This window comes from Garra rufa, chromosome 10, assembly GCF_049309525.1.
Source record: "Garra rufa chromosome 10, GarRuf1.0, whole genome shotgun sequence".
Lineage (NCBI taxonomy): Eukaryota > Metazoa > Chordata > Actinopteri > Cypriniformes > Cyprinidae > Garra > Garra rufa.
The window spans coordinates 7347130-7374406 of NC_133370.1; the positions used below are offsets into that span (position 1 = coordinate 7347130).

Sequence of the window (27277 nt, forward strand, 5' to 3'; positions counted from 1 at the left end):
AGGGTCACATTTGTGATTAAGGCCATGCTACCAACATACTATACGACTGTTTGAAACATTTATTGTTGCATACTGCAAACTATTACACATGGCATTTTAATAATAGTGGGAATTATAATGCATTTAGTATGCAATGACCTGCTTGCTAATTCTCTAAAGAAATTAGTTGCATTCTTAGCTCAAAGAGCAAATTAAAATAAATGCATCTAGCGCCTCGGTGTGTCACATCATTGTAATCACAAGAGGAATGAGAAAAGCTCCCAGAAACATACCCGAGTACGTTACTGCTGAGATTACGTTTTTTATTGGGTCAAAACTCTAAATTTAGCTTTTAGCACTATTAGGTCAAGCTTAACGACATAATATGCATTAGTTATGCCCCACTCCTGATTTGTTTAGGCTTTATCCATCTTGATCAAATGGCTCAAGTGTTGCCAAGTCCGCGGTTTTACTGTGGAATTGGACTACTTTAAAAATGTTACCGCAGGTTTGCTTTCATGTCCGCAGGTTAAAGCGACCCCACTAACGTGGTATTTGGCACGTGTAATGCAAATTTTACCACGGGACCCAAGCCAAATGTGTATTTTACCCCCAGGAACGCAATTGTATCCCACTTTTTCTTCAGGTAAGAGTGGGCGCAGCCATTTGCAAATTTTATGAAGTTGGCTTCATCCACGTCTAGCGATGTTTAGCTGTACAAAACAGTTCTTTGGTTGCTTGATTTTGCAAATTGGCGTGTCTTACCATATTATATTAATGTATTATCTTATGAACACACTGGTTTGTAGGGTTTGCACTACATCATGGTTTGGCCAGTTACCCACATATGCGGCCATATTGGGATACCCTGATGTCAGCAACAGTATGGATTGCAAGGTAAATCTATTACTGAATTCATTGTTTGCCAAATTATGCTCTTTAAACTGCAGTGGTCAAAACACATGGAAGCTGCTAAATCATACAGGGACTTAGTAAGCAGGAAAGGGTGCAATATTTTGACAAACTAATGTTAATAGGTGGTAAAGATACATACGAGCAGTATTAATTAAAATATTAACTTAATATTTCACCTACCTGACCAGAAATATTAGAAAAACACAAATGTTGTCAAAATTCTATCCCTGGAAATCTTGGTTAGGTTTGGCCAACCACAAACACGTTTTGTTCCTCAGGCAGTTTTTTGCAATCTTCTACTTGATTTGTACTGACTTTTGGCAGTCTATTGTACTTCAAATATTTTCCTGGTCCAACCAATAAGTACAGCCAAAACTATGACACTAATTGACCATTTTCAGCAGCAGTAATCAGCAAAATATACACGTTTTAATCGGTTCAGTGGCTTTGTGTATGTTCTGTGCCGCCAATATGGATAATTAATGTTGCGTTGTGAAAACACTCTTTAAAGACTCTATGAAGAGAAACAGACACCTCTTATTGAAGGTACAGCAATGTATTTAGATATGCACATTATAAAAACAGACTGTTGTTTAAAATGTTAAATATATATTTTTAGTCAATATGACTGTCCCAACATTGTCAATGCATTAATGACACAGGTTTAACAGGTAGCGTGACTTTCTCAGTGCATGATTGAAAAGGAATCTCAATAAAATACATATTTGAACAGTGGTTCTCAACCATGTTCCTGGAGGCCCCCAACACTGCACATTTTGCATCTCTCCTTTGTCTGACACTCCCATTTCAGGTCTTGGAGTCACTACTAATGAGCTAATGATCTGAATCAGGTGTGTTTGATTAAGGAAACATGGAAAACATGCAGTGTTGGGTTGGGTGGTTGGGAACCACTGGGTTAGAAAATACTAATGAAACCAGTTTCCATTAAATCCTGCAATACAAACACAGAACCTTTCCACATTAAAGGCCACAAATAGTAAAACTTGAATATGAAGCATATGTTTCTTTTAATCTGATCCCACAACCCTGGGACAGACCTCTTTCAAAAATAGAAATGCCCACACCCATGAACAATTGTGCGTCATATTTAGTCTACTGTATTACAGATATTCTCAACCACTCGGTTGAACTCTTCTGGTTGGTCGGCGTAGACGTGATGGGAAGCATCTTCAATCAGCTGTAGAGAGAAAATGCAGATTTGATCTAATTTTCATATATTTCTGACCTCTACCATGAATTTAAAACCATCCTGCATTGCAAACGCAATCATTTCTCACCGTGATAGTAGTGAGGCTTTTGTCTCTGATCTGCGCAACTGTGTGTCCAGTGGATGCGTCCACCCAGGACAACGCGCCGTACAGCATGCTAACAGGCATCGACGGTGGCAGTAAATGAACACGTTGAACCATCGGCCTCTTGGCCCAGCCGAGAGACTCAGACATGGCTTTGAAACCCACCTCACCGCTGAGAGGAAAAGACAATTTAATATACAGTTTCTTCTGCATCTTTAGGAGAATGCATGTGTAGAAAAACTGTACCTCGGGCTCTGGGCGTTACAGTGGTAAATGTACTGCGTCATGGTGTCGTCGTCAAACAGATCCTCAAACTTCCTCTTGAAGTCAGGCCGGAATCGGTTCACCAGCCCTGGACCTACATGAACACAAGTGATGTGATGACTTAAATCAAAGCAAATCTTCACTTGCTCTTGTCTCAAAACCTAGCAAACTGCCTACAAAGACAGCATTTAAGCCGTTAAAAGGGAAAGTAGCATTAGATATCCAATTTTCATTAAAGTCTAAGGCATAACTGCATGTGTGATTCATGAAGAAGCCAATCCTATAATGCACTGAGACAGCAAAAAAATACAAAATGGAAGAGGAAGAAAGAAAAATGCTGATAAATATATCCAATTGGACTATTTTGCTAGTTTTGAGTTATGTATTTTTATAATTATTATAGAGCAGTGGTTCTCAATATATATTTACATTTTAAATATACATTTGCTGATACTCACCCCAGGGTCCAGCTGCTCTGATGACGGCCAGCGGGTTGAAGAGGCTGAACACTGACGCCAGAGCTTTCACCCAGCGAGGTGGTGAGACCCTTTTAACCTCTGACCCTTGACCTTCTGACCCCTGTAACTGAGGCTGGGGTCGCTCAGGGAAACCCCAAGCATCCACCAGGATAAGGTGACTGACTCTAGTGGACAAAAACACAACTGATGTTGGTCATGTAGTTTATTACATTAACAATTATAACAAAGTCTGGCAACCAAAAAATATCCTTTTTGTCTTAATTTTAAACAATATATATAGCACTATATAGTTGTTTAAATATCAAATTAATTAAAAAAAAAAAAAAATTTCATAGTGTGCTTGTGGAATATTTCTTTAAAATAATAGTCACTTAATCTGATTTTTGTGTTATTTTATTTTGTTTTATTTATATTTATTTATTTGAATTAATATACATTTAGCCGACATTTTCAACCAACTACAGTATAGCTCAGTAATTTTTTGTTGTTTTTATTATTTTATTTTATATTAATTTTCTTTTTATGATTTGTTTTGCATTTATATTTTGGTATTATACCTTTTTTCTTTTCAGTTTTTTTTTTTACTCTTAAATCTTTTTTTAAATCTTTTTTACTCATTATTTGATCAGACTGCCAAAAGGGGATATTTGTAAACAAAATCTGATAATGCATGACATAAAATCAAACTTTTAAATATTTTATTGTAATAATAAAAGTATCAGTAAACATTCTAACAAACATCTTTTGTGTTCTATGAAAAAAAAAAGATTATTTGGGGGAGTATTTGCATTTTTCTTGAAAGGACTGTGAAGATATGACAGGAAGTGAGTGGGAGAGAGAGAGAGAGATGGGGGCAGGAATGGGAAAGGTCCATGAGGCAGGACTCAAACTCGGGACACCTGAAGCGCAACTGCACCACATGTCGGCACGCTACCCACAAGGCTATTTGCATTGAAAAATCATATGGATTTTACATTAACTACAGCTTAGTCGATGGCAACTATAAACTATTGCCATTATTGTTTTATAAGCTTTTTTTACATACCTTTCGGGATATTGGATTGTATAGGACGTTGCTAGATAACCTCCCAAGCTGTGGCCCAATAGGATCATGCGCTCCAGGCCCATTGATTGTCTCCACTGCTCTATGGAAGTAATAAACTGCTCCTCAGCTAATAAGCCGTCGGTCGGGAACGATGGGCGAGAGCTGCGACCGAAGCCCAGCAGGTCAAAGGCATAGACAGGTCGAGAACGACTCAAAGCGTCCAGATTACGGATCCAGAGACCGACGCCCCCTCCAAACCCATGAACCATCACTAGGGGCGTCTGAGCACCTATAGAAAGACAGAGTCAGAGTGAGAAAATATGAAGTGTGCAAAATACTTTTACAGCCACTGGAGAAGAAGATTAGAAACACTACCTTGATCTTTATGCTTGCGTGCTGATTTATTGGTGACTTTAAGGGTCCATATTCTGTTTTGATTTGGCAACGTCACAAATCTGGACCAAACATCATTCTGGATACCTGAAATAAAATAAAATATTAAAATATTTTAATAAAATGCAATCTCAACAAATATTATTTTTCGAATAAAATGTGACATGGGACCACAAAACCAGTCTTAAGTAGCAAAGGTATATTTGTAGCAATAGTTAGAAGTACATTGCAAGAGTCAAAATTATCGATTTTCTTTTTAAAGCCAAAAACCATTAGGATATAAAGTAAAGATGGTGTTCCATGAAGACATTTTGTAAATTTCCTACCGCAAATATGTCAAAACTTAATTTCTGATTAGTAATATGCATTGCTAAGAACTTAATTCGAGTCTTATGACTGGTTTTGTGGTCCAGTGTCACAAATATTATAATAGGATACCATTTTTAAGTATTCTAAAGGGACAGTAAGGATCTTACAGGCAAGAATTTTAGCCTCGGCACTTTTCAGTAATGACATGGATGTTGGTCTCCAAGAGGGCCACCAAGACCAGTTCCCAGAGGTCTGTCTAAAGAAAGAGAAAAATATAAAGTCAGTGAATGAATAAGAGCAGTAGGAAGGACTATGAGACTCCATGTCATCAGTCTGTGTACATACAGCGTTACGTCAGTCGCCTTTATACACAGTACAAGCCTGTCACCTGCTGGCAATAAAACTGGTATTAATGATGCTTTGAGGGCAGAATTCATATGCAAGCAAACAGAAGAAAAAAATGGTTTAAATAAAGAGTTAAGTCCTGTTGAGAGCATCACTTTATTATACAATTTAAAAAATAAAATTGTATTTATGTTCAGTAATACTGTTCAACATATGAATCAAATTTAGCACAAAAACTTACATTTTACTCTTTATTTAAAAATCATTACTCCAATAATCAATAATGAGACAAAAAAAAAGTTAAATAAGGAGAATGACTTTATTATAAATTATATTTTTATTTATGAGCAGTACTGTACAACATATATTCGGAAGTTTCCATTAGCACTTAAAAGTACATTTTATATAATTTGTATACTTATAGGAGCAAGGTCTGTATTGTACGCCACAAGTTGCCACAATCGCTAAAACTTGAATTTTAGTCTTAGATTTAATAATCATTACCCTAATAAACAATAAAAAGACAGAAAAGATAAGTTAGGGGAATTAACTTATTATGAAATACATTTTTATTTATGGTCAGTACTGTACATTATATATTTGTTCATTTATATTAGCACTTGAAAGTAAATTTGTCATAAATTTATTATTTTCGGAGCATCGCTTTATAAAAAATATGTTTTATGGTCTGTACTTTTTTTGCCATTAGCACAAAAACTTATATTTTATTCTTTATTTAAAAATCATTACTCCAGTTAGCAATAATAAGTCAGAAAAGTTAAGTTAGGGGAGGTTTATTTGGAGGTTTCCATTAGCACTTAAATGTAAATTTTAGTCTTTAATTTATACTTTTAGGAGCATCACTTTATAATAAATTATGAATTAAATAAATAAATTAATTAGGATAATGACTTTATTATAAAATACATTTTTATTGATGGTCACTTTATAAAATATATATATATATATATTTTTTTATGGTCTGTAATGTATGCCATATGAATCAAAGTTGCCATAAGCACTAAAACTTAAATTTTAGTCTTAAATTTAAAAATCATTACTCCAATAAGCAATAAACAGACACAAAAGTTAAATTAGGAGAATGACTTTATTATAAAACACATTTATTTATGGTCAGTCCTGTACATATATTTAGAGGTTTCCATTAGCATTTAAATTAGGGCTGGGACACGATTAATCGCGATTAATCGCATCCAAAATAAAAGTTTATGTTAACATACTAAATGTGTGTTTACTGTGTATATTTATTATGTATATATAAATACACACACATACATGTAAAGCCTTTAAAAAATACTTATATGTGTGGATAGTTATATTTGTATTTAATTTAATTTAGATTATATATAGAATTATAAATATTTTATTTATTTTAATTTAATTTTTATTTTCAGTTTTCTTTAATATACATGTTTGTGTGTGTATTTATACATACATTATATATACACACAGTACACACACATACAGTATGCAATCATAAACTTTTATTTTGGATGCGATTAATCGCGATTAATCGTTTCCCAGCCCTAATTTAAATATAAATTTTAGTCTTAAATGATACTAATATAAGCAATAAAAAGACAAAAAGTTAAGATGTAATGTATTTTAGGAGCATTAGATTATAATAAAATATTTTTCATGGTCTGTACTGTACAACATATGAATAAAAGCTGTCATTAACATTTAAAATACATATTTTTTGTCTTAAATATAAAAATTAATACTTTATGAGAAATAAGACAAAACAATGAAGATGTTTTGTTATGAATTCATACTTTATGAACTGTATTGTACACTATATAAATGAAACTTTCCATTAGCATTTAAATGAGCATTTTAGTCTTAAATTGAACAATTAACTCTCTTATAAGAAATAACACAGAAAAGTTAAGCTGTTCATTACTGTAATTGTTATTCAGCTCAAAAACCGAGATCATCACTATAGTGATGTAACAGCTCAGCATGACTTTGCATAACGTTATGAAATCATCCTGAGCAAGTCAAGGCAGACAGAGTATGAATAATTCCATCACTTCATTTCAATCATTTACTGCACGGATTGTGAAATAGTCGCGTGTTAAACATACAGTGTTTCAAAATAAAAGGAAACTACTTGTTACATGAACGACTCGCATCTCAAGTGTGTAACGTTATTATGATTGTATATTTAAAGACAGTACTCACTCTGTATCAGTCTCGTCTTGCATTGCGGCGTTTGCAGGAGACATTAGTATCAAACATAATACAAGAAAAACCCACGAGGACAAACTGGCATACTTTACATTCGTGTATTCGCTACCGGATCTTCTTCTTCTTCTTCTTCTTCTTTGAATGTTTTATGGCAGTTGGCAAACCAGATAGATGGTGCATTTACTGCCACCAACTGGACAGGAGTGTGGAGCGTTGATTGGGAGTTAGCGAGAAAAATAATAATAGTAATAATAGTAATAATAATAAAGATAAATAAATAAATCATAATAAAAAAAAAAAAAAAAAAAAAAAAAAAATTCGGTATAAATCTATATTCTGTGGATCAATCCAGTTTCTCTGAGGAAAGAAATTAGTACTTTGCAGATCCTAGAATCTTTCTGTGTGCTTTTTAATATGTTCGATACTGTCATTTCCTTAATTCCTGCGTTACTAAGTGATTCTGAAAAGTCCTTTCTTTCCCTGTTGTACTTCATACACTGAATCAGTACATGTTCAATAGTTTCTGGTGTACCACATTGCGCACAGTTACCGGATTCGCTTTTACCTATGGCGTACAATGAGTGTTTAAGGGCTGAGTGCCCTATTCGAAGTCTGGTAATGATAGAGTCCTCCTTTCTACTTCCATAAGTATTTCTCTCAAACCCCACTTTATTTTGAATATTATATAAATGTCTCCCCTTTTTCTCATTATCCCAGTTCTTTTGCCATATTCTATGTAAAGCTGATTTAATTATTCCTTTTATTTCCATTTTACTTAGAGGAATACTGATATCTATCGCAGCACGCTTTAGAAACTCCTTGGCTACATGGTCCACTTCCTCATTGCCTTCTACCCCCACATGTGCTGGAACCCATAAGAAGGAAATGTTCACTCCAATTCTGTATAATCTGTAGAGATGTTGTAAGATTTCACAAATAAGATCTTGCCTAGATGCTGATTTTCCACTAATTAAACTCATCAGAGCTGAATATGAATCCGAGCAAACTACCACACGTGTTGAATGGACTTCTTCTACCCACTGTAGAGCCGTTAAAATCCCAATCACCTCAGCTGTGTATACAGAGGCATGATCTGTAATTCTTTTCCCGATACTGTGCTTGATATGGGGAATAAAAACAGCTGCTGCTACACGCCCTGATTCTGGATTCTTTGATCCATCAGTAAATATTTTAATCATATTGTAATATTTCTGAAGTAGATGTTGATTTACTACCATATTTTTTGATACCCAGACTTCCTTTGATCTCAATTTGACTTGTAATGATAGGTCTACATCTGGTTTGGGAAAAAACCATGGAGGGATTGAAGGTATTACCACCGTAGGACTAATGTTTATGTTCGATATTCCTATTTCCTGGCGCTACCGGATCTGTCAAACATCAGTCATTTTAAAGGCCCGTGTTTGCGTTTTGTAACACTGACGTCATCGTATTTAAAGGAGCCGCGCCACAGAAATAAAAGAAGTGGGTGAAATGTCATAAAACAACTCATGTTTTAATTTGTGAACGTATTTATGTTTAAACGTTGATGTTTCAAATCGTCCGTGTACTAATGAGGTGATAAGGAATAATTTTTGCTCTGAGTAATTATGTTTTGGTGAAAAAATTCACTACCAGTTAAAAGTTTGGAACAGTAAAATTTTTTTAAAGAATTATTTTCTGCTCACCAAGCCTGCATTTATTTGTTCCAAAGTACAGAATAAATATTAAAATATTTTCACTATTTAAAATAACTGCTTTCTATTTGAATATATTTTAAATTGTAATTTATTCCTGTGGTCAAAGGAAAATTTTCAGCAACATTACTACAGTCTTCAGTGTCACAGATCCTTCAGAAATCATTCTAATATGCTATTATGTATAAAAAGTATAAAAATATATACTTTTTTCGACATAATAATAACAAATGTTTTTTGAGCAGCAAATAGTAGAATGATTTCTGAAGGATCACATGGCTGGAGTAATTCAGCTTTGAAATCATAAGAATAAATTACATTTTATTTTAAAAAGTAAATTTGACTGTTTTACTGTACTTTGGATCAAATAAATGCATTCTTGGTGAGCAGAAGAAACTACTTTAAAATATTATAAATCTTACTGTTCAAAATATTTTGACTGGTAGTGTACATTATGAGAAGAGAATTAAAACAAATGCTTAATTTGTTTCACAAGTGTCTTCGGCTGTTCTGACTGGATTTGGACAATTATACTGAGAGAAAATTCCTTTGTATTGAACGCGAACGCTTCACAAACACCGGAACTAAAATTCAGTTCCTTCAGTTCCAGTGAGGAACATTTAGAGGACGCACACCTGTCTCTCTCTTACACGTCATTCATTTCCTTGCTGCTTGATTTTCTGGGGTTTCTGTGTACATCACCTGCAGAAATCATGTCGAATTCGGTGTTTTCAGTTATATCGCGTTTTGTGGAGGAGTACAGGAGCAGCACACCGAATAAGCTGAAGATGATCGACGCGTATCTGTTGTACATTTTACTGACCGGAGTGTTTCAGTTCCTGTACTGTCTGCTGGTGGGAACCTTTCCCTTCAACAGCTTCTTATCTGGATTCATTGCATGCGTGGGATCCTTCATACTGGCTGGTATTTATACTTATTTACTCATATATAACAGAAATGGTTTTATTTTATGTTTCTATGTACGTATGGAGTATGTGTGAATGCATGTTTGGCATATATCATATTTAAATATATATTTCAGAATATAATATCATTAAGAATGCAAAACGGGGCATCTTTTAAATCATTATTTCTTTAAAATACATTGTTTAAATATATATTCATGTATCCTTGGGGAGGGTGGAACTGAGGCAAAGGGTTAAAGAATGCTTAATAAAAGAATGGCAGAAAGGATGGGAAAGGAAATCAAGGGTAGACACTATTTTTCTATTCAACCCAAAGTTAGGAAAAATGATTGTATCTGTCCATCCCTTAAGGACTCATTAAACTGTGTAGATTGAAGTTGGGGCATTGTAGGTTCAATTATTTTTTGCATATTATAGGCAAGCATATTTCTGGTCTATGTGAATGTGGGAATATGGAACACGTTTTCTGGGAATGCAGATAGTATAATGTAGAAAGAAAAACACATTTTGGAGTGAAAGTACATGTGGACGACAGTTATATGCCCAGTAGTGGCTACACTGCCGGAAAGATAAGAAGAAGAAATACATTGTTTTTTTGTGTTTATATGCTTATTTATCTAATTATTATGTAAAAATGTCTTGTCTGTTGATAGTTTGTGTCTTTATGTTCTTCTTTCTTCAGTGTGTCTTCGCATCCAGATCAACCCTCTGAATAAAAGAGATTTCCTGACCGTCTCTCCTGAGAGAGCCTTTGCTGATTTCCTCTTCGCTCACACTGTTCTCCATCTAGTGGTCGTCAATTTTGTTGGCTGAACACATCTGCTCTGTGCCTCTTGAAGCAGGTGCGTGTACCTGTGACACCTAATGAATAGTTCACTTCCATGTGTGTAAAGTTAACACACAGCATGGTACTGGTAATTTACTTATTATATTGCTGCATCTTATATTGGACAATTGCCATATCCTTACTCCATAAGCTTATTCCTTAAAGAATTACGCCACTTTTAGAATAAAAAAATACTAATTTGCTCACCCCCATGTCATCCAAGATATTCATATCTTTTTTTCTTCAGTTGCAAAGAAATAATTTTTTTTGAGTTAAACATTCCAGGATTTTTCCTCCATATAGCGGACTTTAATGGTGCCCAACAGATTGAAGGTTAAAAATGCAGTTTAAATGCAGCTTCAAAGGGCTCTAAATGATTCCAGGTGAGAAATAAGGGTCCTATCTAGTAAAAAAAACTGTACAATTTATTGACTTTTTTTTTTTTTTTTTTTTAAATGCTAATCTTGTCTAGCTCTGAGATGTGCATGGGTACTCTGTGCACTCTGGTTCAAAACAGTTAAGGTATGTCTTAATTTCACCCTACGTCGCTGATGAAGTGCTGACCCAGTGTTTACAAAATCAACATGCAAGAAAAAAAACCCGGTAAAAAAGTGATGTAGGACAAGAGCTAGACTAGATGAGCATTTGTGGTTAAAATGTGCATAAATTATAATTTTTTTAAGAAAATGGCTGATTGTTTTACTAGATGAGACCCTTATTCCTAGGCTGTGGTTGTTTGGAGCCCCTTGAAGCTGCATTTTTAACCTTCAATCTGTTGAACACTATTAAAGTCCACTATATGGAGAAAAATCCTGAAATGTTTTCCTCCAAAAATGTAATTTCTTTGCGACTAAAGAAAGACAGATATCTTAGATGACACGGGGGTGAGTACATTATCAGGAAATTTGGAAGTAAGCCTATGGGTGAGACTTCTGTTTCATTAGCTGCTATAGAGAAATAACGAGAAGAATAACAACATTGAGTAAATGGTGAAACTGTGCATTACAAACCAGTGTGCTCATAATTAAGATAATACATAAAAATAATATAGTGAGACATACCAAGCAAAACGAGCTGTTTTGTACAGCTAAGAATAGCTGGATGCAGATGAGACCGGAAGTCAAATCCACATCCATAAAATGTACAAAATTGGCTGTGCCCACTCTTACGGGAAGACAAAGGTGGATTTTCTGGTGTTTTTGAAAAAGAGTATGTGTTAAAGGTGTTTATGTCTCATAGTTCAGACATCAAAAAAGATAACAGAGCACCAGAATAGCAGATATTGGATAAAGGATCATGCCCAAATCCTTTTAAAAATACGTTTTAAACTGCTTGCTCAGTATAAACTAATTTCTCTAGAAATTTTCTAATTGATAGATAATAAACTCTTGGCTGCCTGATATAGAAGAGTGACCTGATAAAGCAGTACATGCTTCCTCCTTTGTGTCATGTATTAATTTGTGTGCAATGAAATATGCAGACGCACAAAAGTTGTAACCTAAGGTTAACATTCATTGCTTTATTCTGCATTTTGTGTTCATGTTCCTGCATAAGGTTTTCAATTGCCATGAATTTAGAGATATGTAAAACCATCATCATCATTACATTGTCAATAACTAGTTTTTAATCCCTGCAAAAGACACATATATTTTAATAATTAGTGGTTGACCGATATGTAACACCAAAGCCAATATATCAACAAACATTTGACATTTTTAAATGATCAGCATCAGCCAATTAGGTTTTCTATTTGGCTAATAAAAGTGTTGGACGCAGCTTTTATTTTGATAGCAACTGGACAGTGCTAGAAATGCCACACCTGAGGGCAGACGAATCTTGAGGGCAGTCTTGAGAAAGCTTTTCTGTTTGCATTCTATCCAGTTTGCTGCTGTCATATTCAAGTCATATGTTACTGTCTGCTGAGTGGAAGATTGACATTACGTCCTATGTTCCTATTCAATATTTGGCAGAGATACAACTATTTGAAAATCTGGAATCTGAGGGTGCAAAAAAATCGAAATATTGAGAAAATCATGTTTAAAATTGTCCAAATGAAGTTCTTAGAAATGGATATTACTAATCAAAAATTAAGTTTTTATATTTATGGTAGGAAATTTTACAAACTATCTTCATGGAACATCATCTTCACTTAATATCCTAATGAATTTTGGCAGAAAAGAAAAATTTACTTTGATTACTTACGACTGGTTTTGTGATTCAGGGTCACATATGCATTACTTGCTCTGTGTTTGAAATCAAGACTATTTTTCATATTGATTCAGTTTACAATTAAATATTTATAATTGAGCAATTATCTAAAATAATTCTGTATTTCGTTGCAATTAATAAAATCAATCTCGGTCAAATTGTCTTTTACCATCTTCTATAACAATGATAGGATAAATTACTGGAGCTTTAGGAAGAAAAAAAACACAAATGTTTTTGTCAGTTGTTTCCAAATGTATTTTCTTTTAAATTTTTTTTTTTTTTTTTTTTTTGTCAAAATGAACTGATCTGGTATTTTGCGACCAACTCTGATCATTCTTGTTTGTTTTTCACAGATCTGAAGACCAAATGCTGCAGCTCAAGTTCAGAACAACTACAAACAAACACATCTGTCTGCAGATCTCTCTTTGTTAATATATGTTTTGACAGAATTGTCATTTATGATGAGCTCTTGTCTTGTTTCTTCATTTTTCTACTTTTGTAAAACTCTCTGGGAGTTGTTGAAAGAAATTAAATTCCTTTAAAAACAATTTAATTTTGTGGTTTTTATTCTAAGTAACACAACTTGGTTTTTATTTTATTAAAGTGTAAATGAAACCAGAAGCAGATTTTTTGTCTGTGTGTTACTGTTTATAGGCCACTTTCTTTATTACACTGAACACAATTGCAGTGTGGAGCCCAAATGGTTAAAGCGAACTCCCACATCTGGACATAGTTTGGGCAAAAGGAAGTGAGAGTGAACGCAGAAATATTCCTTCTCAGAACAGCTGTTATTAGGAAAGAGAGGCGCTGATCTTGTATCACACTCAACCTCAGCGATGATTCTTCCACTACTTCTAATTGTTCTTGTTCTTTGTGAACTGCCAGGTGAGCTTTAATCATTACTTTTGCAAAAACGGCTTTAGCTTCAGCTGTTTGAAGACATTTTCCAAGCAGTTTATGAAGTTTAGAAAAACAATTTGCAACTAAAATTGGTCATTTATTAAAACTTTCTCTCCTAAGCATTGTATTGAACTGTTTGGAGTTTTAAAAACCAGAATGGAAAGTCTTCTAGCAGCAGCTAAATAGGTTTGCATATGAAGGAAAACACTTTGACCCAAATTCTACAAAGTGCGTCAGAGTGCCTTCAGTTAACTTTTCCAAACAGGACGTTTTTAACTTTTACATTTTCATTAGAATATGCATGTGAAAATATGTTATTTGTCTTTTTTCTGCTTGGATTTTTTGTTTGAAAGAATAATGGACGACAACTAACAGATGTTTTGAATTTTATTAGTTAAATGAAAAACTGTGAAGTAAATAAATTGGCAGTGAAAAGCCGGTCCGTTGCCCACTCGTTGTTTAGTTTTCAATAACTTCAATAAGCAAAACATTTGCTTAAGTTAAGCAAATATGTTTTAGCTTAGGAAGACTTATTCTATTCCAATTATGATAAAGGTCAAGTGACTTATTTGTTTTATTTTTGCTCTTAATAATGCTTCTGTGTAAATGAAACCACAAACATTCTGACTTTCTGGCATTAGTGTGTAATCCTCCATTGCCAATATATTCAGTTGAAGTCAAAAGTTTACACACACCTTGCAAAATCTGTGAGATGTTAGTTAATTGACCTAAAAAGAGGGATCATGCAAATTGCATGTTATTTTTTTAATTTAGTTTTGACCTGAATAAGGCATTTCACATAAATGATCCACAGCTGTTTTTTTGTTTATACAGTAGTTGTTCATGAGTCCCTTGAATGTCCTGAACAGTTAAACTGCCCGCTGTTCTTCAGAAAATCCTTCAGGTCCCACCAATTCTTTGGTTTTTCATCATTTTTGTGTATTTGAACCCTTTCCAACAATGACTGTATGATTTTGAGATCCATGTTATCACACTGAGGACAACTGAGGGACTCATATGCAACTATTACAGAAGGTTTAAATGCTCCAGAATGAAAAACAATGCATTGAGCAGGGGATGTGTATTTTTTTCTAATTTTGCCTAAATATAATTTATTTATTTTTTATTTTTTTTCATTTAATTCTGACTTTCAGAAGATACTTGTTTCCAGAAGACAAAATCAGTTACATTTACCATGATCTTCAAATTCAAAACATTTTCACTCCTGGCTCTTAAAGCATTGGGTTTCCTTCTGAAGCGTCAGTGAGCATTTGAACCTTCTGTAATAGTTGCATATGAGTCTCTCAGTTGTTCTCAGTGTGAAAAGATGGATTTTAAAATCATACAGTCATTGTTGGAAAGGGTTCAAATACAGGAAAATGCTGAAAAACCAAAGAATTTGTGAGATCAGCTGGCAGTTTAATTGTTTAGGACAAACGAAGGACTCATGAACAACTATCACTAAGCAAACAAACAAATAAACAAAACAGCTGTGGATGATTCATGTAACAAAACTGTATTAAGAAAAAAGCATATGTAAACTTTTGAACAAGGTAATTTTTATTAATTCAGCCATTATTTTCTCTTGTGGACTATATGTAAGTGTCTTTAATGTGAAATATTTTATTCAGGTCAGTACTAAATAAAAAAAAAACATGCATTTAATATGATCCCTCTTATTTTGGTAAAACAAGTAACATTTAGCAGATTCTGCAAGGTGTGTGTAAACTTTTGACCTCAACTGTATAGCAACCCCTGTTTCTGTAGGCTATAATAATATTGTTATTCATTAAATCTAGAGTATACACAGTACATTGAACTGTATCTTGTTCTGTCTTTCATTAGGTTCTCACTGCACAGTGAGCACTGTGGGAGATCTGGCTGTACTGGAGGGTGGATCGGTCACTGTCCCGTGTCACTATAACCCGCAGTACATCAGTCACGTGAAGTACTGGTGTCAGGGCCGGATGAGGGAGTTCTGCACCAGTCTTGCGCGCACCGATGACCCCGAATCAGCCCCTAACGGGAAGGGAAAGGTGACGATCGCTGATGACCCCACTCAGCACGTGTTCAGCGTGAGCATGCGGGACCTGACCGAGGAGGACTCAGGCTGGTACTGGTGCGGAGTTGAGCTCGGGGGAATGTGGGTTTCTGACAGCACTGCCTCCCTATATATCAGCGTCATTCACGGTGAGTTAAAAAAAAAAAAAAAACCCAGAATAGAATTTTAATGTAAATAAAACAAAACATCTATTAAAAAAGAAATAATATACAAATAACAAAAAAAAAGTCTCACACATTCTTTGGTTTTTCTTCATGTTCGTGTATTTGAACCCTTTCCGACAATGACTGTATGATTTTGAGACCCATGTTTTCTCGCTGAAGACAACTGAGAGACTCGTGTGCAAATATTACAGAAGGTTCAAACGATCACTGATGCTCCAGAAGGAAAAACAATGCATTAAGAGCCGGGGATGTAAACTTTTGATCAGAATGGAAATGTGTACATTTTTCTTATTTTGCCTAAATATCATATTTTTTTCCATTTAGTACTGCCTTTCAGAAGCTACAGAAGATACTTGTTTCCCAGAAGACAAAATCAGTTACATTTACCATGATCTTCATGATTGACCATTTCCTGTGTGATACGTTTTTAAGGTTTCTTAGCTGAACAGCAATTTATTATTACTTAAATCAATTTACGCATTCTTACTGAATGAAAGTATTAAAACAAAAAGTACCTCACACTTTTGAATGGCATGGTATATTGTTACAAAATATTTCAATTTTGAATAAATTCCTTTCTTTTCAACTTTTTATTCATTAAAGAATCCTATAAAGGTTACAAATTTAGATTCTGATATCAGCATATTAGAATTATAGACTTAGAAATAAAGTCTAGTTTAATACTTTTAAGCGTTTTGCAATGTGACTGTGTTTACATTATGTTCTTAAATACTATTCAATTATATAAATATTATTAATTTAATAACAATTGTTCACATTTACCTCATATATTTGTATTACCAATAGCATTCTCATTATTGCAATGTGACGAAAATAATACAGTTATGTGTTTAAAATATTTTTTTAAGTATTTATAAATATTTTATACATCATGCTAGAATTTCTTGTACTTCCTTTAATTTATGCTAATTTAAAATAATGTCTAAAATAATAAAAAATTAAGATTTGGTGGGGGAGAGGGGCAATTTTATTTAGAAAATATTATTATTATTATTATTATTATATTATTTTCATTATTATTATTATAATTTACTGTATTTGCATTACCACAATGCAACAAAAAATATTATTACCGCAATGTAAAAAAAAAAAAGATTAAAATATTTGTAAATAATTATATTCATAAATATTTTGCACATCATAATTGTTCATGGTTCTACTTATACTGATTTAAAATTATATTAAAAAATGTGGATTTGTTGGGGAAGTGAGGGAATTTATGCATGTATGTTATTTTTTTCATGACAGATGTATTTGTTTTTTACTTTCTATAGTTTATGCTGATTTAAAATTATGTGAAAATGTGGTTTGGTGGCGTAATGCCAAAAAAAAAAAAAAAAAATCCAAAATTACTCCAAAACTAATTGTATGTTAATTAATGACTGTTTATTATTGAATTATATGCAATGTAGCCTTATTTGCTTACAGTATAGGTTAATAATACTGGTTAATATTACCATTTGTTCGTTGTGGTATGCAGGTATGTCAGTGGTGAGCACTATGCTAAATGCAAATGAAGGCGGCAGCGTCACTGCTCAGTGTCTCTACAGTAAAAACCTCAGGTAACCTACTGTATATCTCTAACAGACTCATCTAAGAGATGCAAGATGTATGAATATCACATAACCTGCAACATATTTAACATTAATATATACAGTGTTAAAATCCTTGTACCGGTGCTGTTTTCCCTTCAGGTCCAATGAGAAACGGTGGTGTCGCAGTGGGAACCTGAACTCCTGCATGGTGACGGACTCTGAAGGAACATTCAGCAGCAAAAACGTGTTCATCCATGATGACAGGAACCGCATGTTCACAGTGACGATAGAGCAGCTGGAGATGAAAGACTCGGGCTGGTACTGGTGTGGAGCCGGTCAGCAGCAGGTGGCTGTTCATGTGTCAGTCACAGCACAGACCACAACACGTGCGTCACACAGAGATCACATCTGACACCACAAACTACATTCTTACATATTCAGTAACATGAGTGGTGTACATGTGCAAATAAAGAGTAACCTATTGAAACAGATTGCATAAAAAAATCTCTGCTCAGCATTGCATTTGATTTCTGTACTTATTTCAGTGAGTGCAACATCTCCCATCCAGAATCTAAAGACATCAGTGAAGAATCCAACTGTATTGAGCTCAAATGACCCTCACAGGTGACCTTCTGCTCTAATACCAGCACACTTCTGTATACAATTTTTTTATGAATAGATACAAACTTTTTAGCTATCAGTTGTGTGATATACAAACAGGTATTAATTAAACATTAATTTGGTATTTGATTCACATTGTGTCTGTTTCAGTCGTCCTATTTGGGAGTCTTCTCTTGTGGTGTGTGGGGTCGTACTGCTGGTCATGATTGCGCTTTTGGTACTTTGGAAGTTACGGCAACTATATAGTAAGTTTCCAAGGTTATTTGTAGTTTTGTGTGTGTGTGTGTGTGTGTGTGTACCTGGTATTCATCACGTTGTGGGGACCAAATGTCCCCACAAGGATAGGAATACCAGTAGATTTTGACCTTGTGGGGACATTTCTCAGGTCCCCATGAGGAAACAGGCGTATAAATCATGCCCAATGAGTTTTTTTGAGGAAGTAAAAGTGTGCACAATCTCCTGTGAGGGCTAGGTTTAGGTGTAGGGCCATAGAAAGTACAGTTTGTACAGTATAAAAACCATTACGCCTATGGAATGTCCCCATAAAACATGTAAACCCAACGTGTGTGTGTGTGTGTGTGTGTGTGTGTGTGTGTGTGTGTGTGTTTATAAATCTTTTTTTTTTAAATATAAGTCTTATACATTTGCTGAAAAATTGATGAGTCATTAAAGTCTCTGTATTCCTTTCAGATATCTAATAAGCATGTGTTTTCCTCAATTTTACCTGTTTCCGATCAAAGCATAATGGATGAATTCAATTTTTTCTGTGATTTTTCATTTTGCAGAGAAAAAGCAGAAACATCGAGGGCCAGTTGAAATGAACGACAATCTCACAGTCAGTGCATTTTATCTCTTATTTCTTGGTCAACATTAACTAAAAAATTGGTGTACATTAATAAAAAAAGTAAATAAAAAAAACAATTGGTAAAAAACAATTACAATTTGTAATTGGTGGAAAGAATAATCCGATGCATCTGATGAAGCATTTTAAAAAAGATTCAAGTGAATGAATGTCCTTCCCGCTTTTTTAAAAGTTGGATCACGATTGGATCAGTTCAATTCCTCAATGAACCATTTAACCAGTTCATCGAAAGAATTGTCTCAAAAGAAGTGGGTCTTGATTTCTTCAGTTGGAAATGATATGCTGTCTATGCAATGTTGTAGAGTAAAAAGATATTATGAAATATTATGTTTTTGAATATAGTGAAGTAGAAGTTCATTTTCCCAGAATGAAAATACACTGATAAAGTACAGATGCATTTTTTTCCTGACTGAATGTCTGGTTTCTATTGAAAACATTATGAACGTTAAATGGGTTGTACCTTACAAAAAATGAACCATTGTTTTACAAAAAAAAAAAAAAAAAAGTTAAACCCGAGTGTGTTCAGAGGATTATAAGGCTAAAAATCGGTAGAAACTGTCTTTATGTCTGTGGTCTCCCATGGTTTTCGAATCGGTTAAGATTTGAAAATCGTCTAGTGTGCAGCCAGCTTTAGTGAGCACTTCTCCTTTGCCGAGATAATCCATCCACCTCACAGGTGTGGCATATCAAGATGCTGATTAGACAGCATGATTATTGCACAGGTGTGCCTTAGGCTGCCCACAATAAAAGGCCACTCTAAATTGTGCAGTTTTATCACACAGCACAATGCCACAGATGTTGCAAGTTTTGAGGGAGCGTGCAATTGGCATGCTGACTGCAGGAATGTCCACCAGAGCTGTTGAATGTTCATTTCTCTACCGTAAGCTGTCTCCAAAGGCGTTTCAGAGAATTTGTCAGTACACCCAACCCGGCCTCATAACCACAGACCACGTGTAACCACAGCAGCCTAGGACCTCCACATCCAGTATCTTCACCTTCAAGATCGTCTGAGACCAGCCGACCGGACAGCTGGTGCAACAATTGGTTTGCATAACCAAAGAACATCTGTCAGAAACCATCTCAGGGAAGTTCATCTACATGCTTGCCATCCTCATTGGGGTCTTAACCTGACTGCAATTCGTCGTCGTAACCATCTTGAGCAGGCAAATGCTCACATTTGATGGCGTCTGGCACTTTGGAGAGGTGTTCTCTTCATGGATGAATCCCGGTTTTCACTGTACAGGGCAGATGGCAGACAGCATGTATGGCGTCGTGTGGGTGAGCGGTTTGCTGATGTCAACGCGATGGGGTTATGGTATAGGCAGGCGTACGTTATGGACAATGAACACAGGCGCATTTTATTGATGGCATTTTGAATGCACAGCGATACTGTGACGAGATCCTGAGGCCCATTGTTGTGCCATTCATCCACGACCATGACCTTATGTCGCAGCATGATAATGCACGGCCTTATGTTGCAAGGAACTGTACACAATTCCTGGAAGACATTGCATGGCCAGCATATTCACAGGACATGTCACCCATTGATCATGTGTAGGATGCTCTGGATCGGCGTATACGACAGCGTGTTCCAGTTCCTTCCAATATCCAGCATCTTTGCACAGCAATTGAAGAGAAGCGGACCAACATTCCACAGGCCACAATCAACAACCTGATCAACTCAATGCGAAAGAGATGTGTTGCACTGCATGAGGCAAATGGTGGTCACACCAGATACTGACTGATTTTCGGACCCCCCCCCCACACACACACCTGTGCAATAATCATGCTGTCTAATCAGCATCTTGATATGCCACACCTGTGAGGTGGATGGATTATCTCGGCAAAGGAGAAGTGCTCACTAACACAGATTTAGATTGATTTGTGAACAATATTTGAGAGAAATAGGTCTTTTGTGTACACAGAAAAAGTCTTATATCTTTGAGTTCAGCTCATGAAAAATGGGGGCAAAAAAAAAGTGTTGTGGCAAAAAAAAACATGGCTACTGTTTTACTATAATAAAACTGTCGTTAATTTTATTAAGGGGTGATTGAAGTTTGTACGTTGACATTAAACTTTACACATTACACATATTTTTGCAACTTTGGTACCAGTGTTGCCAAGTCTGCAGTTTTTCTGTGGCATTGGGCTACTTTCATACTGTTGCCGTGAGATGAATTTATTGTCCGTGGGTTGAAACGACCCTAATAACGTAATATTTAGCCCCTGGATTGCTAATTTTTAAACGAGTATTTTACCCCCTGAAATGCAATTGGGCTACTTTTGTGCTAGTTTTGAGAAGCAATTGGGCAGGTTTTGTTGTGAAAACCTGGCAACCCAGTATGGCACTCTCTACAGTTAAGTGTCTGAATTCATCGTTGCTGTCTGAAAAGCAGTCTGCGTTATTCGTGTAACTATCACACATTTGAGAAAGAAATATTCGCCTTATTAAAAGTCATTGTACAATCAGAATGATTTTCAAACTGATGTTTCAAGGTGAATACAGATATACAGTTGCTTTAACAAGAAATTAAACAATGATGTTGTGTCTGGTATCGAGCTGTGGTGAAATGTTTTTCTGCTGTGTTTAATATTGTTTTACTTGTTTTCAGATTTGTCCATGGAGAGAAGGAGACTACAAGAACACCTCTGTGATTTTCCTGAATGCTCCAGCTCAGGCCCAGATGCTCTAACAGAGCAGCTTCATAATTGGAAACACAAACTCATGGACATTAATGATGATAAAGGGAACTGATAGACACTTTGACACTTATGAAGTCTAAAAGAGTCCTGCAGACTAAAGAAACTGGAGACTGGGGTAATATTTGACATTTATTCATGTTTAACAGTTGGATGATCATCTTTCATTCATGTCATGTATTTCACATTTATCTGTTTGTAAGCACAAGCCTTCATGGTGTAAGGATGTTTTGACCGAATGAGCAGTGGTTATTCGCAACTAACTACAGAAAATGTTTAAAAGATGGTGAATGTTTACAAAAACAAACAGGAGTAGCACTGAGAATGTACCCATATCTCACCATATCTCACCAACTCATATTAGAAGCTATTTTTTGTCTTGTCACGTGTTTGACCAGCTTATAAATGATGTACAGTATGTGTACAGAGTGCATTCACATCCTGTTTCAAGTCTTACTAAAATCATGTTCGTCATCTCCTGCATAGGTCTATAAATAAATGTAAGCAACCTACTTCAGCGTCAATCTCAAGAAACATCAGTGGGAAGCATTTTGACTGCATTGCATGTAAAGTAAATCATTCTAATCGGATTAATCTTAAATGCCTCAACCAAATGATGCATTTGTGATTTTTAGCAACATTGGCAATCAACCAATATTAACATTTCAGTGTAAATCAAGTTTTTGTGACAAGCAACCGAAGAGCAAGAAAACTGGAAGTGAAAGTCTGAGACAATGCCAATTTAAGATCATATGCGTCTCATTAAGTGATCAGTTGTTTCTGTAGTAATAACACAAAGAAAAAGTACATGATGAAAATGCAGAGAGAAGAAACATCGCAACTTTTTGACAAAAGGAATGTCAGTTTGAAGAAGTTCATTGTGTGTTTCCTTTGGCTCATAACAGGCAAGTGTCTCTGTTTATAATTCAGATTGATGACGCGTCGTGAAAACACTGTATACGTTTATATTAATTTTGACCTAAAATCTTGTGCATGGTTTGCATCGATAACCTGTATAAGTTATATGCTTCAATGTTAAAAGAAAACTTTTAACTACTAAAGCACTTTTTTGTTCTAAAATGTGTATTGTTCTATCATTAACACTGACAAAAAAAAAAAAAAACTAAAGTTGATCTTTTCTCCATCAAGACCCTGAATGCAAAACAGGATCTGCAACAAGAGTGTTAACAGTTCAGACTGGTGGATCACTCTTTATTCCATGTTATTATGACAGGAAATACACTGAACACAAGAAATACTGGTGCTTTGATGCCGGGTCATCATACAATTACTGCTCTATTCTGGCATATGCTAATGAAACCAAAGGAAAGGTGTCAGTAACTGATCATCCAGATCAGAGTTTCTTTACTGTGACTATGAGAAACCTGCAATATGAAGACACTGGAACTTATTGGTGTGCTGTGGAGATTGGAGGAATAATTGATGTGGATACGACAGAGCAGCTTCATCTCACAGTTCAATCAGGTATGAGATGAGTTTGACACTGAATTGTAAAATCCTACTAATTCCTCAGAAATCACAATCCAAAATGACTGTTGTGTGTTCAGCTCCTGATGTGTCTGTGGTGAACAGCAGTGTATCTGGACATGAAGGTGGTGATATCAGTGTTCAGTGTTTCTACAGTTCTGAATATCAGAATGAACTCAAACGGTGGTGCAGATATCAAGATCAGAGCTGTTACACAGTAGGGAGGACTGACACATCCCAGAATACATCAGTTGAGATCAGTGATGATGGGAGAAGATCGTTCACTGTGCTGATGACTGGACTGAGACTGACTGATTCTGGCTGGTACTTCTGCTCTGTAGGAAAACGGGAGGCACCTGTTCAGCTTAATGTCACTGGTAAAACTCATTCACTGATCACATCAACACAGGGTTTCTTGTTGGACTATAAAGAGAAAAATACTAAAATAAATCTGCATCTTTTCAGTTCCTGATCCACAGGTTCCTGTTCTCACTGTCACTGAACAAAAAACAGGTAATACAAACTTATCCTGAAGGGTTATGGCATTAATCAATTTTGATTTATTCCCATTTATTAAACATTATTTTCCATTCCTGACAGCAACTGTGAGCACAGACACCAGCTCTGAGATGAACATGTTAGTATTAATATGGTTTCATTATTCAGATTCATTAAAACACAGTGTGAGCAACATATTTAACAATCTGTTTTACAGTGCATCCTAACTTGTTCAGCACTCATATTTGCATCTCTGTGCCATTGTCATATCTTTCTACCTATCCTGTCTTTCAGGAGGCACACAGAGGAACGTTTCTGTCTGTCACAGAATTAGATATCACAGATTGTTCCTGAAGGACTTTTGAGTGTCTAGATGTGTCTCTGATTGGAGGTGACCATCTGATTGACATGTAAAGCAACCAATCACAGTTCAGTTTGTATTCAAATGCTGTTTAGGGGCAGGATTATTTGAAATCAGTTACTGTGATAGACACAGATGCAGAAAGATTAATTCAAATAGGGGTGTGACAGACTCACACCATAAAAGCAGTGATTACAGATCACAATATGAAATTTTCATGTGAATTTTCTGAGACTCTTCACAGAATCAGGCTGAAAAACAAAAGAACTATTTGTCTGTCTATATATCTGTTTCCTCAATATATGAGACACTGTATTTTTTCCTTGTTCAATTTGTACTCTTTTCAGTCATTTCTACTAATAAATCCTATTATTTCCATCAATCTCTGTGTAAGGACTGGATGCAGTACTGATAAAATGTCAGTATTTGGAGAGTTTTCCTTTTTGTCCTTTTATGGTCATTAGTTCCTGTTTCCTGTTTGGATGTTAAATTATCATCAAATGATCATCCATATCTCTCATTTTAAGTTCTAGGTCTGCAAGCTAAATTAGGTTGTGTATCATCACAAGTGAATTTGCATAAATAATTTGTTAATCAGCATAATAAAACTGTATGTATAAAAACAACCCCAGGTTTTTAGTTTATGGACTCTGTAGACATGAATGCAAAATATCCATTAGCTGGGAACACTTAAAATAAGGTTCAGTTCATTATAATTAGTTAAAGGGTAATCGGGTGCCACTTTCACAAGTTATTTGAACTGAAATATGTGTTAGGAGTGTGTGTTCACAACCATCCTAGAATGACAAAGATCCACCCAGTAGTTTTCTTTTAATTTAGTAAAATAATTTGCCCTTTCTCATATCGAGCCGTTCTCAGATGCCGGTCGGTGTGACATCACACCGACAGAGGCCGCTCCCATGACAGCTGATAGACAGTCCCATAGTTTTAGCATAGACCCACCCAGAGTGAGAAGTAAACTGCCTAAGCGAGTGTGGAGTACAGTTGTTGGGTGTAACAGCGAACACAGCAGTTGTCATTTACTACCTACATCTGAACCGCTGAGGACACAGTGGCTGATTTTTGTTTCTGAAGGGAATGTGGCTGCCAATCTACCTAAATGGGTAGACTGCTTTATAAACGAGAGTCAGTATAAAGCAGTTTTTGCTAGAAAGCTGCTCCTGAAAAACAGATGTACCAACTATTCGTGTTCCTGCTTCATCTTCACCAGAAGTGAGTGTAATTTATTTTTCTATGAATCTTTGCTAATCGCCTTTTCTAATAATGTGCTAAAAATCACGCTTCACGATGAATGAAAGTGTAACTTACACTCTCGGAGAACATGGTTATGTCGTCTTCTCTATGTACATCCGTCTCAATATAATTCATAATCGCACGTTTATGATGAATAATGCATTAAGGTGATTGTCTAGTTACAAACTGTGTACGTTGTCTTAAAACTACATTAAGCTTAGCTTTGTAAGGCTAGATGGTTTAAAACGGTGTCTGTTAATGATTCGGAAGTCATGTACAGTTATTTTAAATAGTTTTGGATCAGTTATAACTGCATTAAGAATGGTAACTTTAACGCAATACCCGCAAAACAGTGTTTACAGTCTGCAACTGCATATGAGTAAAGACCATAACACCATACACTCACGCATTTATGTATTTCAATATTACGACGGGGTAAGTTAACCGATCACTTATTTGCTCTTGTTCAGTCAGCTATACCTCAGTAAACACATCACGTTCGTATCTCTCTCAGTATACCCTGCCGGTACATACAAAGATAAATCAAAGTGACATTAAGTTTACTAACCATCAAACTTATATGGCTGCACACATGTGTTTTCAAAGCCTCCCGCGACCATTATTTCCCCAAATAATACCCTCAACTGTTGTCTAGGCCAGTGGATTTCAATCCTGGTCCTGGGGACCCACTGCTCTGCACATTTTGTATGTATCCCTTATCTGACACACTCAGTTAAGTACATGGATCTCTCTCCTAATGAGCTGATGATCTGTATCAGGTGTGTTAAATAAGAGAGACACACAAAATGTGCAGAGCAGTGGGTCCCCAGGACCAGGATAGTAGTGTCCTAGCATGGAGTCGCACGCCGATTGAATTCCCGCGTCTCGCCAGAAGATGGCGCCCTCAGCTGAATCATCCATCCGTTCATTTTATAACGCGCTCGTCCACTGCGTACAACAGCGTACAACACAGGTACAAGTTTGTTGTAAATTGATTATTAAATTGTTTAACTAGGGTTTATACATGATTTCCGTGACATAGTTCAAGATAAATCCTTTAATCTTACTATTGGAACTGCCCGTTTTAAATGATTATTAAACAGCAAGCAAAATATTCAAAAGTCCTTCCAGGGCACTTAGTATCCGAATTCACTCACTCGTTTTCATTCACTACTTCAAGTGAACTGTAGGAGTGGACTAATGTAGTACATAGTGAATAGGGTATTGGGGGGCGATATCAGATACAGCCAGAGTCATGCGCCGACTCAATTTCCGCGTCTCGCCAGAAGATGGTGCCCGCAGCTGAATCATTTATCCGTTCATTTTAATGTACTTTAGTGTACTTAGTGTACAAATTTACTCATTTTCATTCACTACTTCAAGTGAACTGTGGGAGTGGACTAATGTAGGGAATAGTAAATAGGGTATAGGGGGCGATTTCAGATACAGCCAGAGTCAGAGGCTTGATTAATCAGAAATGCACAGGTGTTCTTATCAGGATTCAGTCCACCAATCAGAACACAGCAGAATTTTCTACACCAATTATCAGTAGTTATGTAGTTGTCTAATGGAAAAAAAAAACAGTAATTCCTTTGATTACTCGTACTTAAAAAAGTAATGCTGTTAGTAACGTTGTTTATTTATAACAACGTTATTCCCATCACTGTCCATATCTCACTCTTTAACATATTAAAGGATATTTTATGTATCGCCATGCATTAGGCCAGCATATAAATGAACAGCTTTTGTCCATTATAACCTCTGTACAGAAATAGTAATCAAAATGCCATCTACCCTAAATAGTACTGTTCAGTTTCTCGCAAAAAACGATCGTTTCAGGTCGTAGGACATCAATGTATCGTCACGAGTCGCAGGGTGTAATTTGGATTTGTCTGTGCATG

General features: G+C 35.5%; 4 protein-coding genes across 4 annotated transcripts; 3 read left to right on the forward strand and 1 right to left on the reverse strand.

Annotated features, from left to right (window-relative positions):
- Positions 1–1431: 1431 nt before the first annotated feature.
- On the reverse strand, positions 1432–7373 carry abhd4 (abhydrolase domain containing 4, N-acyl phospholipase B). The gene is made up of 8 exons (XM_073849218.1): positions 7248–7373; positions 4865–4953; positions 4371–4475; positions 3996–4284; positions 2930–3114; positions 2454–2565; positions 2193–2379; positions 1432–2092 (listed from the first exon to the last, which is right to left on the reverse strand). The coding sequence occupies exons 1-8, from the start codon at positions 7289–7291 to the stop codon at positions 2003–2005; spliced, it is 1101 nt and encodes a 366-aa protein (XP_073705319.1). The 5' UTR covers positions 7292–7373; the 3' UTR covers positions 1432–2002.
- Positions 7374–9582: 2209 nt separating this feature from the next.
- dad1 (defender against cell death 1) lies at positions 9583–13458 on the forward strand. Its single transcript, XM_073848554.1, has 3 exons — positions 9583–9874; positions 10559–10718; positions 13264–13458. The coding sequence occupies exons 1-2, from the start codon at positions 9664–9666 to the stop codon at positions 10687–10689; spliced, it is 342 nt and encodes a 113-aa protein (XP_073704655.1). The 5' UTR covers positions 9583–9663; the 3' UTR covers positions 10690–10718; positions 13264–13458.
- Positions 13459–13600: 142 nt separating this feature from the next.
- pigr (polymeric immunoglobulin receptor) lies at positions 13601–22748 on the forward strand. The gene is made up of 8 exons (XM_073848553.1): positions 13601–13795; positions 15656–16000; positions 17538–17619; positions 17752–17978; positions 18138–18216; positions 18364–18458; positions 18999–19048; positions 21688–22748. The coding sequence occupies exons 1-8, from the start codon at positions 13747–13749 to the stop codon at positions 21766–21768; spliced, it is 1008 nt and encodes a 335-aa protein (XP_073704654.1). The 5' UTR covers positions 13601–13746; the 3' UTR covers positions 21769–22748.
- Positions 21848–23796, forward strand: LOC141343862 (polymeric immunoglobulin receptor). Its single transcript, XM_073848532.1, has 4 exons — positions 21848–21893; positions 22925–23260; positions 23344–23640; positions 23729–23796. The coding sequence occupies exons 1-4, from the start codon at positions 21848–21850 to the stop codon at positions 23794–23796; spliced, it is 747 nt and encodes a 248-aa protein (XP_073704633.1).
- The last annotated feature ends 3481 nt before the right edge of the window (positions 23797–27277 follow it).